The following is a 17,090-nucleotide window of genomic DNA, read 5'->3' as shown; positions in this document are numbered from 1 at the left end:
CTCCTATTTCTAAATTGTATTCAAAAAACGTTCAGATAAGTGTGATAACGATCAGAAATAAACTTCGTTTATAATATTACATTAAAACATTATTTTCTTTTTTATTTATTTGTTATGGAGTGTTCAGTTTCAAAATCAAAGTTAACTTTGTTCACTGGGAATTATTTGGTCAATTAATTAGAAGACCAATGAAATAGATTTTTCTCTATGACAATGACTTAGTTCACAATAAGGCTCAAATTTTCGAATGCGAATGATGAATGTTTTATTAATATATATAATTCTCTTCTTTCTGTACATTTTGCCATAACATTGTCACATATGCACCACAGTTTTCACTTATCACTTTCATTGTTTTAATAAACTAATCAGGCACTCTTCTCCTCATATTAAACTTATATTGTATGAGTTTAGTTTTTAGTCACCCCAACTTCAGTGTGTTTCTACACAACTTACATAACATATTAATTGGTCATTTGCATGAAGAAATAGGCTAGAAGTATTGTTTTTAATTATCCCATGTTTTATCTGTATCTTTGTATGTTTATTTACAACAAAGTGAAAATTAAATACTAAACACATACATTTTAGTGAGTTATATGCTTTTGTTTTTTTACCACAGTGTGCGTATTACTCATACTGTACTGCATGTTAATATAATTAGTATAATAGGGCTAACAATAGCATTGTGTAAACTTCTCCAGGCGAAATTACATATTAAATACACATTGTTTATCAGCACTGCTTACTCATATATTGAAATTATGTCATATGAAAACACTAATTAGTGCACTAAATATGCATTATTAATAAATAATATTGCTATTAATTTTTACATGCAGTACACTGTAAATAGGCTGTGTTTGTTTCAGCAGTGATGAGAAAATGTTGGATTTCATGTATTGAAGTACATATTATACATACTTGTACATGTTACATGTGCATATTAAATTCTTCGTGACATATTTTTAATATAAATAAACACTTTTCCTTCTCAGTACTGACTGAGGTGGTTATTATAAGTAGGTGGGCGGGGTTTATGACTTGCTCTATGCGGAAGTGAGTGATAGGGGCCCGTACGGCGGAGGAATACACCATTGTATATAGTACCGGATCACCTTCAACACTCTGCGAGCGACAGTCGCACGGTGGAGCTTTAACTGAGAGCGGAGCATCGCTGCAGTCTAGTGTAGATTAACAAACCTAGTCCACTCGCCACCCTCAGATATGGTACGTATAGGCTTTTATCATACACTACTCGTTTATGAACCTACGTTCATGTTTTATGTATTTAACGCATTGCGGTATATATGTAGACATGACTAACCACCTGCCTTTCTCTTCTGCGTTTGCACTCGTGCAACAGCAAATTTGATTTCCTATGCATTATACTCGGTTCTGTATTTCACTGCAGTTCGCAAGCGATGGTTGCGTCTGATTATTAATTTGAACGTGTTGCAGTATTATTGATGTCATAGTGCGGCAGGAAATGTGACATACGCGTTTTATTACGGTGTGATGTGCTGGACAGCAGCAGACAGATGATCAGTGCTCACGTTGTATTAAATAAGAACGCATTGTGCTTGCATTTGTAATTGATATGTCTGAAACAATATTTGCTTTTTTTATTAAATTATTTTGCTGTAGACATCACTGACAGCTCCTGTACAAAATCAGGCCAGTCTGAACAAACAGTAAAGAAAGAGCTTAAATATATGATACACCTGGTAAAATATAAATTCTGTTATAATTCATTTTCCCCTATGTCGTTGCAAACATGTAGGACTTAGACTGTAAATGTTAGAATGACAGCCTCGGTCACCATTCACTTTAAACGTATGGGAAACGATGCAATGAAAGTGAACGGTGAATGGGGCTGTCAGTCTCCTTTTGTGTTTCACAGAAGAAAGATAAATAAAAAAAAATATGACAGAAGTTCAATATTTGATTAAAATATTTCTCAAAATATTCAGTGTGGTGAAATGAACTGCTTGAGGTTGACCATTGTTTCGTTTTTTAAGAAAAAGCATTATTATATGTACGTATTATCATGTTATTCATCTTAGCTGCTCTTTTATTAGGCTTATTAACATTATAATTTGCATACCTGTCAAATCTGTTAAAAGTAAGCAGGACTGGGAACACAAGTTGGCTTTATTTATTGGCTTAGGTTGGCACAAACATATTTGATTCATTTTAGACTTGTTGTGAAAGTAACAGGTCTGTTTGTTATCTGGGCTCGGGGCTTGAATGTGTTTCCTCGTGAGAGCTCGAAACCCAGTTCATAAATCGTACAGCTGGATACCCAACGAGAAAATAAACAAACCTTTGTTTAAATGGTGCATTTTAGCTCAAGAAAGCAAACATTGTTCGTGAAGCATGGAAAGAATGTCCTGAGTGAGTTCAACAAAGTCGATGTCGACTAAATGAGCCCATACAAACGCTTCTGCTTCAGCTTTTCCGCAGCACAATGCCAGAAGGCTCAGTGTAAATCATTTTTTCTTTCTTGTGCCTGTGCTGTTTGGTGAGAATTATCTCAGTTCTGTGATGAACTATGAATGGCTAGTTGCTGTGTGAGGTGTCTGTTTCCTCCTTCGAGTTGCGTCTTCAGGACCTTCGAAAACACTAGTTTCGCAGTCCTGCCTGTATGGGCTGTTGTACCATAGGATTCAGTGGGCCCTTTGTGGCCCTTTTTTTTTTTTTTTTTTTTTTTTTTTTTTTTTCCTCACCCATCATGTAGAACGGTCTAGAAACGGTCTGCACTTCTTCATACTGGGCTCTATGGTAGCTTCTCTGAAGTGACAGTCATGCCAAACTGCTTAAATGACTACACACGTACATAAGAGGAATTTGCTGGGTAAAATGGTAGCTGAAATGGATCGATTAGCCATCAATGAATGGCTATTTGCTGTCTACACAGCTGGTTTGGTTTATAAGGAAGCTGCTTTCACAGTTGTGGTCATGAGTTTATATTCAGCCATCTTCCTGTCTTAGGTGCTAAGTTGTGGGTAAATTGATGTTCGTTTTGTGAAGAAAGACCGTTACTGGAACTACGCTTAGTAGAGCGTTTGCATCTGTCAGCATGATGGTTAAGGGCCTTGGGGACTCCCTGTTAACATGGTGTGAAAGTGGCAATACCACACTCATTATCGTACACTGGGCATCCCGAGTGCCAGGCCAGGCTTCTCTCAGCTGCTCCTGCCGCTTGGCGACTCCTAAATCAAGGCCAGATTCCAGGCAACATTGCGCAGCGTTTTCAGATCCAGGCCAAATTCCTGGCAGTGGTGTTCGATGCTTGAAGCCTCGCTGGATGGCAAATAGCCTGGAAGGCTTCCAGTAGAGGTACAGGATCCTGTTCTCTCCCATCAGCTGGAGAGAAGAAATTATCCTTTATGGACAGGGTCCATGGGGAATCTGCAGATGGTGCATTTTCCACATTGATTTTTTTTTTGGGGGGGAAAGAAGCTGAAATGTTTAAATGAACACGAATTTGGATATTGTTACAGATTTCCAGATTTCATTTGCTTCAACATGATTTCAATTCTGATTCAGTTTGATTGATTAACTTGGGCATATTTCAAATATAATGTCCATTCTCTCTCTAACATTGCTGTAAATTACACAGGGCGGTGTTTCAAAGTGATTCAAACCATTAACTATTCATTAAAGCCACCATAAAATCCAATTTTTAATTAAATTTTGCATTTTTTATTTTAAATGATTTAGCCATGCACATAATTATGATTTAAAAAAAAAAAAAAAAGAGTGTGCTCTGTGAGTTTAAATCCCTTCTCTCCAGCAACTTGTGACTATTAAACTATTTCAGCGATTAGAAATATTCAGATAAATTCCTGATAAACAAAATCAAGTTCTGCCGTACATTACTTCATTCAAGAAGCAGTTTCAGTCAGATATAATAAGGAAGAAATAAGGAATAAGGAAGAAATAACAATTGCAATTTCCATTTCATTTTTGAACTTTTAAAGGAATTGTCTCTTAAGGGTAATTTTTTTTTTTTTTTTTTCGGGCACAACCGAAGATAGAGATACGTCATCACTCTTGTACATATTGTGTAAACACTTTTGACAACAAAGTTTCATGTCGAGGTCATAATTTTTTCTATGCATGTTGTTGATCTTATAATGAACGATTCATTCATACATTTGTTTTATTATCTCATTTTCTTTATTCAGAATGTCGTAACCCAATCTTCTAGTGGAACAACAGTTTCCTCTAGACTTCTCCAATCATTTCATCCTTATACGTGCTGTCCCTTTCTTAGGGTGTTTTCACACTTGTAGTTCAGAAATGATACATTTGGTCCTGGTCCGCTTAGTGTTCAGACTGGCATTTTTGACAGCAAACCTAAAGATACCTAACCTAAAGGCATAGTGATACATTCACAACCTGATTGGTCAGGTTGAATGACGTATATTTTGTGACGGAACTCAACGAACACTCACTGCCCGTTCACTGATTGGTCTGCTCAGACGAATACACCTAATGCCATCTGCTGGACTAAGCGTGCTCATTGTTGCGTGTATATGACTTTATTTTCACCACCTGCGAACTCACAAAGAGCTCATAAAAGGCAGTTCTTGATGCTCCACGTTTGCCCTTTGCTCATTTTGTTTTGGATACACCACTTGTTCCCTTCATGAAATCATGTCGCAAAGCATCGCATCTTGTCATTACTTCTTGTTTTCGGTTTGGTCAGAGAGAATTTGGTCCATGCTGTGTTCATATTTCAATCGCACCGCACCAGAGTTTGTTTGGAAGCGGATTGAGACCCATCTTTTTAGCGTTTTCGGTCCACTTGTTTGGTGCGCACCAGGGTTCGGAAGGCAGCGTTCACACTTACTCAAATGTGCCACACTAACCACACTAATGGAACAATCACACCAGAATTCATTTTAATCTAACCAAACATGACTTGGTGTGAACACACCTTTAAAACTGACTACAAGTTTGCATTTAGACCTGCCTCCTTGAGGAATTGAACCAAATCTCCACACTCATACACTATTTTCAATATTACAGTTCACTCTGATGTACATGACCATGTGGAAGACATGATCTGTAGCTACTTCTGATTTTAATAAACAGGGACTTGAATAAGGGTAAAGGACGAATCTTCATATTTAGGTTAAATTTCAAGGGAATACCGAACTAAATGGAACAACATGTGCTGAGATGCCTTGCACAACAGCATAGACATAATAGGTCAGGAAGGGACCTTTGTAACTCTCCAGGTCATATTTTGTCCCTACCTGGATTTGAACTCACAATCTTAATGCTAGCAGTCCGGATCCTTAATCCTCAGGCTAACAGGACCCCTAGGGAGGGACTGGCAGAGAAAAATAAGCTTGATCACAAGAACAGCGAGACCGGTGAGATAATGCATCCATGCAGGGAAAGGTAAAACGTGCCATTGTGCTCGCAGACAGAGAGAGGTGTTTGCACAATTAGCAGAGACGCGATGCCACTCAGATGATCAAAGAGATATAAACGCAAACCCACGGCTGGCTGTAAACTGAGATGACCATAGGAGCATAGGGAAAGGTAAAGTGATGGGTCATTTGAATTAGACAGACAGACCTTAATACCTTCCTTTGGTTTAGCTGTCAGTCGGTGTACCTGCCGATCTACAGGTCACCCATTTGACTAATTTCAAATAATGGAAACGATCCCTGACCCTCGGCTTTGTAACCGTAGTGAGCTGCTGACGTTAAGCTCTCTAAAATCAGCCTAATATCTTGCCGAGCGATACCCAATGCGGCCTGGGAGGTTGGTACAGTAACACTGGCCTCAAGGGTCAGGTGAGCTCTCTCGGGGTGCGTTGTTCATCAGCCTGATCAGCCAGACTCGCCGCTACGTGCTTCAGGTAACGTCTACCCGCACAGACCAAAATGCCTCCAAAGAGACCTGTCATCTACCCTGAGGAGGACTGTGTGTCATTAACCATGGTCTATGATCTCCTCGACCAGCAGCAGTTCTTTTATAAAGAGCTGATTGAGCTACAGGAGAGAAACTACAAGTCCTTCCTGCAGATGCTGGTGGACTCCACCAACAGCCGCATTGACAGCGTGGTGCGAGATGTCCAGGATTTGAAGAACTGTCTGCAGAACTGCCGGACTGAGCTCGGGGATGTCAGACGGCAAGGCGTGCAAAACGCTAAGCGGACCGAATGCCTGGCAGAAGGTCTGGTGATGGTCCGAGGAGCGGTGGACAGCCTGTCCTCACTGAAAAGCCCCACCGCTGAGGTCAAACCTAGGAAAGCACCGGTTAAAATGGACAGGCAAGATGTAAAGAAGAATGACGGCTGGGCCAATGAACCCAAGGCGAAGAGGCTGGTGGCTGATCTGACTGACATTCAGTTTGATGGCTTAAAGGTTGCGTTATCAGAAACTTGTTTTTTTGTGTGCCTTTGAATACATTTCATGTGTGGCCTTTAAGGGGATGTTTATTGACCATCAGTTTATGGAGGTCAAAATGGTATTTTGTGGTGTTTGATGGCATTGATTGGTTAATCTGGTTTCTTGAGATTTCAAGCAAAAACTCTGAGTATCAGAAAGTGAGGGAGCAGATAAAGAGCTTTTAGATATTTTAGACTCCGAGTGTGTAGTGGTTTGATGTTGATTTTGTGACTTGTTTTCTTCACAACATGACATCTGTGCCATTAGGCACACTGCACATTTTGTGCTTAGCACAATAAACTCATGAGTTATATATGATTCTGACACTTGTGTGCTCATCACTTTTTTTTTTTCTCCTTTTCCAGGCTGACCAACTCACCGAGGAGCAAATTGCTGGTAAGCCAATCTCTGTATGTTTGTGGTGTAAACATGCCCTGAATGAACTTCATTGTCAAGGATGAATGTCAAATATGATCTGCTTAAAATCAGTACACCTGCCCTTCATTCAGCATGATTTAGGAAAATGTATCTTGTGAAAATTAAGTTTCATATATGGCAGATTTTAATGCTATTTTCATCTGTTTCCTCAGAGTTTAAGGAGGCTTTCTCCTTGTTTGATAAGGATGGTGATGGTACCATCACAACCAAAGAGCTGGGCACAGTGATGCGTTCACTTGGGCAGAACCCTACGGAGGCCGAACTGCAGGACATGATCAACGAGGTGGATGCTGACGGTGAGTTGGATTCAGTTCACACCTCAGAAATTATTAGTGGATCCATTTGTGATCCAGTGCTACCTGCACTGTTTGTTTCAGTATAGTGTAGGCAGTCAACACTGCTTCAAATGACCAAAGATTATGCTAGGGACACCTTCCTATCAAGAACTGTTGTTCTCAGCGATTAAATGGTTATCTTGTTTTGTAATTAGCTTGTGTGCAAGCAAGCAAGCTTTCAGATAACACCAAATGTAATACGCCTGGGATGCTTCTCCTGTTACACAGTTGATGTAATTAGTGTTTCAGTATGCAATGGTGTCCTTTAACGCTAGTGTCATTTTAGCATGTCGTTAGATCACGCAGAGCGCTCTGGGTTTCTGATATACTGATTATTTACAGATGGGATTGTGCAGTATGGAGTCATTTTTGTAGGTCAGACAGCAGTAAAGCCCGTTGAATAACAGCAGGTAATAAAGGCCTCATGGAATCCTTTACATAATCCACTTTGGCAGTGGTGGCGATTGAATCGAGAGAGTGTTTGTGAAGAGCTGCAGCAAGAAGAACATGCAATGTGAAGAAAAAACACACACACACACACACACACAAAACACACATACGCAAGCACGTGTCTACACCCACATTGTCAGATTACACACGCAGTGTGAGCCCTCTGGGAATGGCTGTAGTGATCATTTTCACACACGCATGCACACAGGAGGACGTCATATTTGTCCCGTGTAATGGAAATATCCCACCTCAGCTTTGTTAAACCTCACGGGAAAAAACTCATTTCAGCCTGAAAAGCCCTGAACTGTCAACACTGCTTGTTTAGAATCAAATCAGAAATGGAAAAATATTACAGTTCTGCACTGTTTTGTCTAAATAAATTAAACATGAAAGCTTATATATAAAATTAGTCATTTTAAATGCTACAAGTAAATTTCAGGCATTGCATTTATAACATGAAAAATAAAATGTATATTCATTTTGAGGATGCTAAAGATTAGATTTGTGACCCTGGACCACAAAACCAGTCATAAGCGTCCATTATTTGAAAGCTGAATACATAAGCTTTCCACTGATGTATGGTTTGTTAGGATAGGACAATATTTGGAATTTGGAACAATTTGAAAATCTGGAATCTGAGGGTGCAAAAAAAATCTAAATATTGGGAAAATTGCCTTTAAAGTTGTCCAAACAAAGTTTTTGGCAATGCATATTACTAATCAAAAATTAAGTTTTGATATTTACGGTAGAGAATTTATAAAATATCTTCATGGAACATGATCTTTACCTAATATCCTAATGAGTTTTGGCGTAAAAGAAAGATTGATCATTTTGACCCATATAATATATTGTTGCCTATTTCTACAAATATACCCGTCCTTCTTGCAACTGGTTTTGTGGTCCAGGGTCACATTTAACTTTTATTATACTTCTAGGGCCAGATTTACTAAACATTGCAAATTAGCATTAGAGCGCAATTCCATAAAAGCGCCGACGGGAGGGGAAATTTCTGCATGTGTTTTACTAACAATGCATAGATCATATAAAAGACTTTTTTGGGCATTAAATAATGGCACAAGTACCAGTAATTTGACGAGTGCAAACATTAGTAAATTGCGTTGCGTGATTTATTTTAATACTGTACTCCAATAATTTTTTGTGTCTGAAAGGCAAACACCTACAAATGCATATTCAATAAGGTCAGGTGCAAAAATAACAGTGTCTGTGCCTTTTCAGCGTGAATTCTTCACATTTAGTAAATCCTGACAGTACTATTACTGTAACGCCAAAAACGTTTTGCGCTGGCACAATCTGTTTGAAAATTTGGCCCTTAGTGTGAAAAAGAACTAAACAATTAATATAAAACTACCTGATATCCAATAATTAAAAAAACTCTCACAATTAGGGGTGTAACGGTACATAAACACGACTGTTCGGTACGTACCTTGGTTTTGACGTCACTGTTCTGTACAGTGTTTTTTTTTTTTTTTTTTTTTTTTTAATTAACAATAAAACAAATTGCTCTTTTTTTTTTTTTTTTTTTTTTTTTTTTTTTTTCCCCAATTACAATTAAAATTTTAAAATTTACCTCTGCTCAGCTTATGCTCTGAATTACAGTGAGCCCTTTTACATGACTATAAGGTTACAATTAACAACAGAGCCCAAACTTAAATTTAATTACTATTTCTTTTTAAATATAATAATCAGCGTTCAAAACATTGTATGCAAACATGTAAATTGCATATAACTCTGCTTTTAAATGAACTTCTAAATATAAATTTTTGTTGAAATCTATACATTAACTTGTTTCGATTTATTTAGATCATACCTCACTAACAGATAAAGTAAAATCTAAAGAGAATATTAATGTTTCGCAAAATGCTCTTTTCTAGAATAACAAACTAACAAACTGTGGACACTGATAACATGCTGAGGTAAATGAAGTGCTACGTGACATTTTGTTTACAAGCTGTTTTACTGACGTCTTTCCACAGTTGAAACAGTGATTTGAGTGATTACATGAGGCATGAGTTATTCCACGTTAAAAGTAGTAAAAAAGAGGAAGGGATGATCACGCTCACTCATACTCACACAATCTTTCACCACAACCAAGAGTGCCAAAATGGCATTTATTGTTTGAGTTTCTTTAAAAAAAAAAAAAAAAAAGTACATAATTTGAAAGATGAGACTTTCTCGTGTAGTACCATTACACCCCTACTCACAATATTAAAAAAAAAAACCCCACTCATTTCTGTGACCTTTCCCATACAGTGTTTACATTGCATACTGGAGAGTGTTTGGTGTCATTCTCTCAACTAGGACTAGTTCAGTTCAACTAAATATGTCTGTTAGATCTCTTTACTATTATTATTCCATACTAACTGTCCTGCTTTTATCCTGCACTCATTATCCGAGTTTTCCAATCATCCCTGACCATATCTGCTTTCTCCGTTTCTTTCAGGTAATGGAACCATTGACTTTCCCGAGTTTCTGACAATGATGGCCCGGAAAATGAAAGACACCGACAGCGAGGAGGAGATCCGCGAGGCTTTCCGAGTGTTCGACAAGGTCAGTGCTGAAAAGAGAGCATTGTGGGAAGATGATGTTTCTGCTGCCATGGAAAGAATGAGGAGGCAGGAAAAAACAAACCAACCCTTTGGAAAACTAAGTAACAAGCATTAAGTTTCAGATTAAGTTTGAAAAGGGATTCATGGCACAATCATTTCCGCAGTCAGACATTTCTCCCTACAAGTTTACAGGGACATTTGATCGTCAAATGTTTCCCCTTTGTTGAATGTTACCGCCGGCCGCCCCTTACAATACGTCATTAGTGTTTTCAAAATCACCTGCTTTGGATTTAGTGGTTTAATATTTTAACAGCATGACACGGCTGACTTGTTGATCCTGTCTGTCTGTCTCTTGCAGGATGGGAACGGCTACATCAGCGCAGCAGAGCTTCGTCACGTCATGACAAACCTGGGTGAGAAGCTAACGGATGAAGAGGTGGACGAAATGATCAGAGAAGCTGACATCGACGGCGACGGTCAGGTCAATTATGAAGGTACGATCCAGAGATTTCCTAGAAAGGGTGGCCGTTTTATGCAGATTAAACCTTACTTTTATAAATTGCCACTTCAATTATTATAATGTAGTTTGGATTTGGATAATGCAAGGTTATTTGCGTGTATGTACAAAAATGGAGATGAATTTAAAGGAGCCATTTGGAAACTAGTAGGTTGTTGTCTGATGTGTCCATCTCTCTTTTCTCTCAACAGAATTTGTACAAATGATGACGGCAAAGTGAAGCTCTTCTGTTCTCTCCTGACCTCTTTAGAAGACAAAAAAAAATCAGTCAAATGTTTTACTTACCTCTTACGCAAAAATATTCATTTATTCATACTGTTTCTGTATAGAAAAAAACTGAATGTTAAAAAAGGAAAATGTCCATATATAGAAAAAATATATAAAACAAAAAACCAAAAAAAACATTAATGACCTGCATGTACTGGTTAGTGGTCCTGTTCCCAAAGAACTGCTTAGACATCTACAAAAAGATCAATCAATTAATCCTGATATCAAACCTTCAGAAACTAAAGTAAAAGCATCTGGTGAACTGCTTAACTGGTTCCATTTGCTAGTGGCGATGTTTGGGCTGGCCAATCGTCTTCTACTTCCTGTTTCTGTTCTACATGCATGCAGCTTGAGTTCAGAGCCGCTATCGGGGCGGAAACCTCAGCGATGTCTGTCGGAGCGTTCTGGGGGTGAAATTAAAAGAGGTTTGAATATGGGATCGGGTGGTGGGCGGGACTTCGGAATCTGCATCGAGGACGAATGAATGGGACCTTTGCAGTTTGCTTCAATAACTAAATAAAGAGATATTTTTAAGAAAAATGAGCAGTTAAGAGATTTTAAACTATGTTTGGCATGTCAGGATATTTGGAGTTTTGTTTCTTTGTGCATTGTGCCCGACAGTAGGGGCGTTTAGCGGGAGGGCATGGCTTGGGGGGTTTCAGGGCGTTGTGACCTTTCACCTTACGTGAAGGTGTTTTTTCGGATAAGGGCAACAGTGACTGTACCATAAACGGTTTTTATCCTTAGTTTTTCTCTGGGCTCTGACCATGAGCATGTCAATACTACTACTTTTTTTTTTTTTTTTTCTCTCTCTCTGGAGAGCGTGAAAGAGGGCTTTGGCTGCCAGGGGTTTGTTTTCGACTGCCCACCTTCAGTTCTGTTTATGTTCATTCCAAGTTGTACATGCTCGTCTTTTGATTTTTTTTCCAATAAAAGAACATGAACTTGAAGCTCTCAACCTTGTTTGTCCTTTTTGTCATTTGTCCTCTACAGAAACCAACATTTAGGGAAGCTTTTGCAGCCAACCTACAGAAATCACCATGGCAACTGTTCTCTTTCTGTACATCTTGTTATATATGTGTCATGTTGCATGAGCGCTGATCTATCCGAGCGCAGGCTTGAGCGCGTCTGTCTTTGGGGATTTTAGGGGTTGCCTGGCAACCTGGATCTATTGCTCTGGTGGATGAGGGGGATATCAAAAACCATGTGGGAGCTGGAGAAGAGACTCTAGAGAGATGGAGAGTCTGTGCGCATGTGTGTGTGTGTGTGTGTGTGAAAATCTACAGCTGATTAGATCCACCTCCTGTAGTCAGGCAGAGTTTATCCCTCCAGCAGATGTACAGTATAGTCCTTTTTTTATCCAAAATTCACTTTTGCTTTCATTCCGATTTGATTTAACGTGACTTTTGCACTCAATTTTCAGACTCACTCTTAATTTACAGCTATTTAAAGCTTGAGCTCGGTGACAGTGCGCTCGGGGGGTGTGGAGATGATTGTGCGTCTACTATGTGCTCAGCGGTGAGAAACAGGATACAGTGACAGGCGTGTGGGAGGAGAGAGAGAGAATGCTAACAGCCCACGTCTCTCTGCCCTTCTGACTGATGAGCTGCACGTGGCTGCACGTGTGTGTGTGTGCATTAAATGCATTACTTCATCCAAGAAGAATAATCAGAGAATGGCTGAAGGGCTTCAGAAAATGTTTGGCTGAATATGTAGAATATTCTGGTTGTTCGGTGCCTCTGAGGTATGGCAGGATGTCTTTTCATGGTTTGGTTGCAGGCGCTGGTTGGTCACACTCCCTCTGTCCTCTCAGGGTTTGTGGGAAGAATCTCTGAGCTAGAAAAGACAAAACGTCTAATATGAACATAGCATGTTTAGCACAGATGAATGGCACCTCATAGATACAACTCAAACATGTCTGAGACAACCTAGAAATACCCTATAAATATGTTGTTTTTGAATTTAAAAAAAAAATAAAAGAGAAAGTATTTAAAAATATTTCATATTTGTGACACTGGACCACAAAACCAGTCATAAGTTGCACAGGTATATTTGTAGCAATAGCCAACAAAACGTATGGGTCAAAATAATCAATTTTTCTTTTATGCCAAAAATCTTTAGGATAAAGATTATGTTCCATGAAGATATTTTGTAAATGTCCTACCATAAATATTTTAAAAACATAATGATTATGATTAGTAATATGCATTGCTAAGAACTTCATTTGGACAACTTTAAAGGCGATTTTATCAATATTTAGAATTTTGTTTTTTTTTTTTTTTTTTGCACCCTCTGATTCCAGATTTTCAAACAGTTGTATCTCAGCCAAATATTGTCCTATCCTAACAAATATACATTAATGGAAAGCTTATTTATTCAGCTTTCAGATGATGTATATGACTTTTTGACTCTTATGACTGGTTTTGTGGTCCAGGGTCACATTTACTTAATATTTTGAATATTAATATTCTTAAAAAATATTTAATATTATACACTATTTCTTGGTCACTAAAGAAATGTTAATTTTTCAAACTTTTTTTGTATTCCAATTTGTAAGATTTTTTAAAATGAGAAATACTCATAAACTTAAGTCTAATTAGAGGCCTGGCTTATTTTGCATTTTTAATCCAACCAATTTTTGGGCATTTCAATCTAATTTTTGTAAACGTCAAACAGTTCAATCAAATCATTAGTTTAAAAATTTGAATAAAAAATATTTAAAGCTTCAAGGATTCGTTCACTTCTAAAATCAACATTTCCTGACAATTTACCCCTATGTCATCCAAGATGTTCATGTCTTTCTTCATTCGAAAAGAATTTAAGGTTTTTGATGAAAACATTCCAGAATTTTTCTCCATATAGTGGACTTCAATGGGAGCTAACGGGTTGAAGGTCCAAATTGGAATTTCAATGTAGCTTCAAAGGGCCCTGCACAATCCCAGCCAAGGGATAAGGGTCTTATCTAGCGAAACGATCAGTCATTTGCTAAAAAACATTAAAATGTATATACTTTTTAACCACGAATGCTCATCTTGCACTAGCTTGATGTCACGCATTACATAGTCATGTTGGAAAGGACACACGTGACATAGGCGGAAGTACCGACCCAGTGTTTACAAAGCGAACGTGCAAACAAAGTCAAACGCTCATTACAAAAAAGCAGTAAAACAACAATGTTGGATAATTTTGAAGTTGGAGGAGAAAATGAGATGGGAGTTTACCTTAACTTTTTGAAACGGTGTACACAGATGAAAAACTAACTGTGCATGACCTTTCCAACGTGATTACATAATGTGTGAAGTCGCGGACGTGCATTGCAAGTGCAAGACAACGTTTTTTTGGAAAATAACTGATTGTTTTGCTAGATAAGAGACTTATTCCTCGACTGGGATCACAAAGAGCCCTTTGAAGCTGCACTGAAAATGCAATTTTGGACCTTCAACCTGCTGTAATCCACTATATGGAGAAAAATCCTGGAATGTTTTCCTCAAAAACCTTAATTAACCTTAAACCTGGCTTTTTTGGCATGTTTAATTAACCATTTTTTTCTTAATTTGTGTGAAAGTCAAACATCAACCATTGGCAGTTCAATAAAATAGCTACAGCTGATGCTGCTTCTGGTTCATTCATCCATTACATAATAAGAGGTCAAATTGAGTGCTTTACATTGTGGAATATAATGAGCTAATAATAGTGTAACAAGTCATCCATGTATTTTATGCATATGGAAAATTTGAGTACTCCACGCACACTATCCATGTATGGGCATGCATGGAAATGCAAAACATTTGAAAAGAGCTTGTTAGTGGTGAAAACAGATGAAAGGTGGCACTTCAATGCATCCCACTGATTCCCTATCCTCCGAATACACAGTCGGTTGCCTGCAGAATCACAAGTGAGCTTCAGTGCCCTGCTGTGTGACCTCAGCTGAGCACAGACACATATATACTTAAAGGGTTAGTTCACCCAAAAATGAAAATCAGCCCATTATTTACTCACCCTGAAGGCATCCTAGATGTATATGACTTTCTTCTTTCAGACGAATCCAATAGGAGTTAAAAAATGTCCTGGCTCTTTTCTTTCTAATGGCATTGGGTGGGTGTTTTTTGTTCAACAGTCCAAAACAAGTCCAATAAAGTGCATCCATCCATAATAAAAAAAAGTGCCTCATATGGCTCTGGGGGTGAATAAAGGCCTCCTGTAGTGAATTGATGCATTTTTGTAAGAAAAATATCCATATTTAAAACGTTAATAAATTAATATAATATAATAATAATTTGTTTTCTCTAGCTCGTGCTAACTGTTGTACATAGAAGCTGTTCGAGGCTTGGATTTGTCTGAAAGAAGAAAGTCATATACACCTAGGATGCCATGAGGGTGAGTAAATCATGGGCTAATTTTCATTTTTGGGTGAACTATCCCTTTAATTTGGACATATAATGCAGATCTATGTAGATCTGAGATGGTAATCAGTTGCTTAAATTAGACACTGCAGCTTTAACTGCTCCAGGGGTCTATACGTGTGGCATATTCTTTTCCAAACACAAGCTTACTCATGCTTGGTCAAACAGATTCTATTAGATGCTTTATACCTCTTAGGCCCCTCCTCCTCAGCAGTGCTGAATATACCGTCTCTATTTAGTATGCTGCTTCAAAGCACACACATGGATGACACTGTAAAGGCCTGTCAATTCATTCAATTACATTGTATTCACACAATGCCAATAAGGTCATCTTATCCCAACGGCTCCCTCCCGACCCTTGAGCTGGCAGATCATCCAGAAGAGTATTTTTAATTTATACCTGACCGAGGGTTTGGCACCTCCTCTACAACATTAAAAGCATCCCAAAAACAAAAAAACAAAGAGCAAAACGTAAGCACTGCGGCCTTTCAGCTGGGCAGAGGGACAGGCATGAGAGAAACCAGACAATGTGTCATGTGCCTGTACAGAACAGCTCACATTGCAACACGGCATGAAATGTATTAGGAGCTTTTGTCATCTGTTAACACCCTGACCTGCTCAGATGAAAAGAGAGGGATCTCAACCAGGGGTACGTGGAGGTACCGCAGGGGGTCTGTGGAAAACATAAAATGATATAACAAGATAACCAAACGGGTGGTTTATATTTCAATTTCCTGATCTCATGACAAAAACGTACCTGTGGGAACTTTTTCACAAGACGTGAAATGAACACTAGAGGCAGTAAAACAAGCACTTGTAATCCTTATTTTAGTACACAGTCATGATTACAGCTCCACGTGTTTCGCTTTCCAAATGTAACAAGCTTGCTCGGTAGCTCAGCCGGCATTGAATAGGACTTAGGATGCAGAATCTTTGGGTACAAATCTCGTGAAAAAAACATGACTCATAATGAAAGAACTGAAAGATGAGATATCAAAAAACAAGCCAACAAGCATGTTGTTTTTGTTCACTATCAGGTAGGTTTAGGTGTAGTGCAGATGGTACGTTATTTTAAAATGTCACGGAGCATTAGAGTTATAGAGCCACTAAACGGACATTTCAAGTCAGAACTGCAGTGACACATACAAAATTAATGTCACATAAAACGTACCATGTACATTCATCTGTTCCGGGGGAAAAAACTAACTTTCAGCACCACTCAGTGAACATTTCACATTGAAATTATCATGAAATGTACATGGTTGCAATTTCACCATTAAAGTCACAACGTAATGGAAGTAGCGACAAATAATTGACGGTCAGCCGGTCACAATATAAACTCTTTGAAAGGGATTCCTTGATCGCCTTGTCAGGTGTTGAAAATTTCCTCAAAATGTGCTCAACCCTCAGGCCATCCAGTATGTAGATGAGTTTGTTTCTTCACTGGAGCATTTAGAGACATTTTGCATTACATCGCTTTCTCACCAATGCATCCTCTGCAGTGAACGGGTGCCGTCAGAGCAAGAGTCCAAACAACTGATAAACACATCAGAATAATTCATAAGTAATCCAGAAAAGCTGGACATGAAAAGCTTTTTGTAAAAAACAAATCCATCATTTTCGTGAACACGTGTCAAAGACTGACACCGAAGAGAAGAAATTCTTGAATAAAGTTGTCATTTTTGTTTTCTTTGTGC

At 38.4% G+C, this 17,090-nt stretch overlaps 1 protein-coding gene across 1 annotated transcript; it reads left to right on the top strand.

The window, feature by feature from the left end:
- The first annotated feature begins 1,082 nt into the window (after positions 1-1,082).
- calm1a (calmodulin 1a) lies at positions 1,083-11,940 on the top strand. The gene is made up of 6 exons (XM_051133307.1): positions 1,083-1,230; positions 6,782-6,812; positions 7,007-7,150; positions 10,101-10,207; positions 10,565-10,700; positions 10,915-11,940. The coding sequence occupies exons 1-6, from the start codon at positions 1,228-1,230 to the stop codon at positions 10,941-10,943; spliced, it is 450 nt and encodes a 149-aa protein (XP_050989264.1). The 5' UTR covers positions 1,083-1,227; the 3' UTR covers positions 10,944-11,940.
- The last annotated feature ends 5,150 nt before the right edge of the window (positions 11,941-17,090 follow it).

This window comes from Labeo rohita, chromosome 17 (assembly GCF_022985175.1).
Source record: "Labeo rohita strain BAU-BD-2019 chromosome 17, IGBB_LRoh.1.0, whole genome shotgun sequence".
Lineage (NCBI taxonomy): Eukaryota > Metazoa > Chordata > Actinopteri > Cypriniformes > Cyprinidae > Labeo > Labeo rohita.
Note: the sequence above shows the minus strand (reverse complement) of the source record. Positions and strands in the feature narration are given on the sequence as shown.

Coding starts and splice junctions, on each gene's coding strand:
- calm1a (XM_051133307.1), top strand. Junction 10,208..10,564: donor CTTTCCGAGTGTTCGACAAG/GTCAGTGCTGAA, acceptor TGTCTCTTGCAG/GATGGGAACGGCTACATCAG. Junction 10,701..10,914: donor CGGTCAGGTCAATTATGAAG/GTACGATCCAGA, acceptor TTCTCTCAACAG/AATTTGTACAAATGATGACG.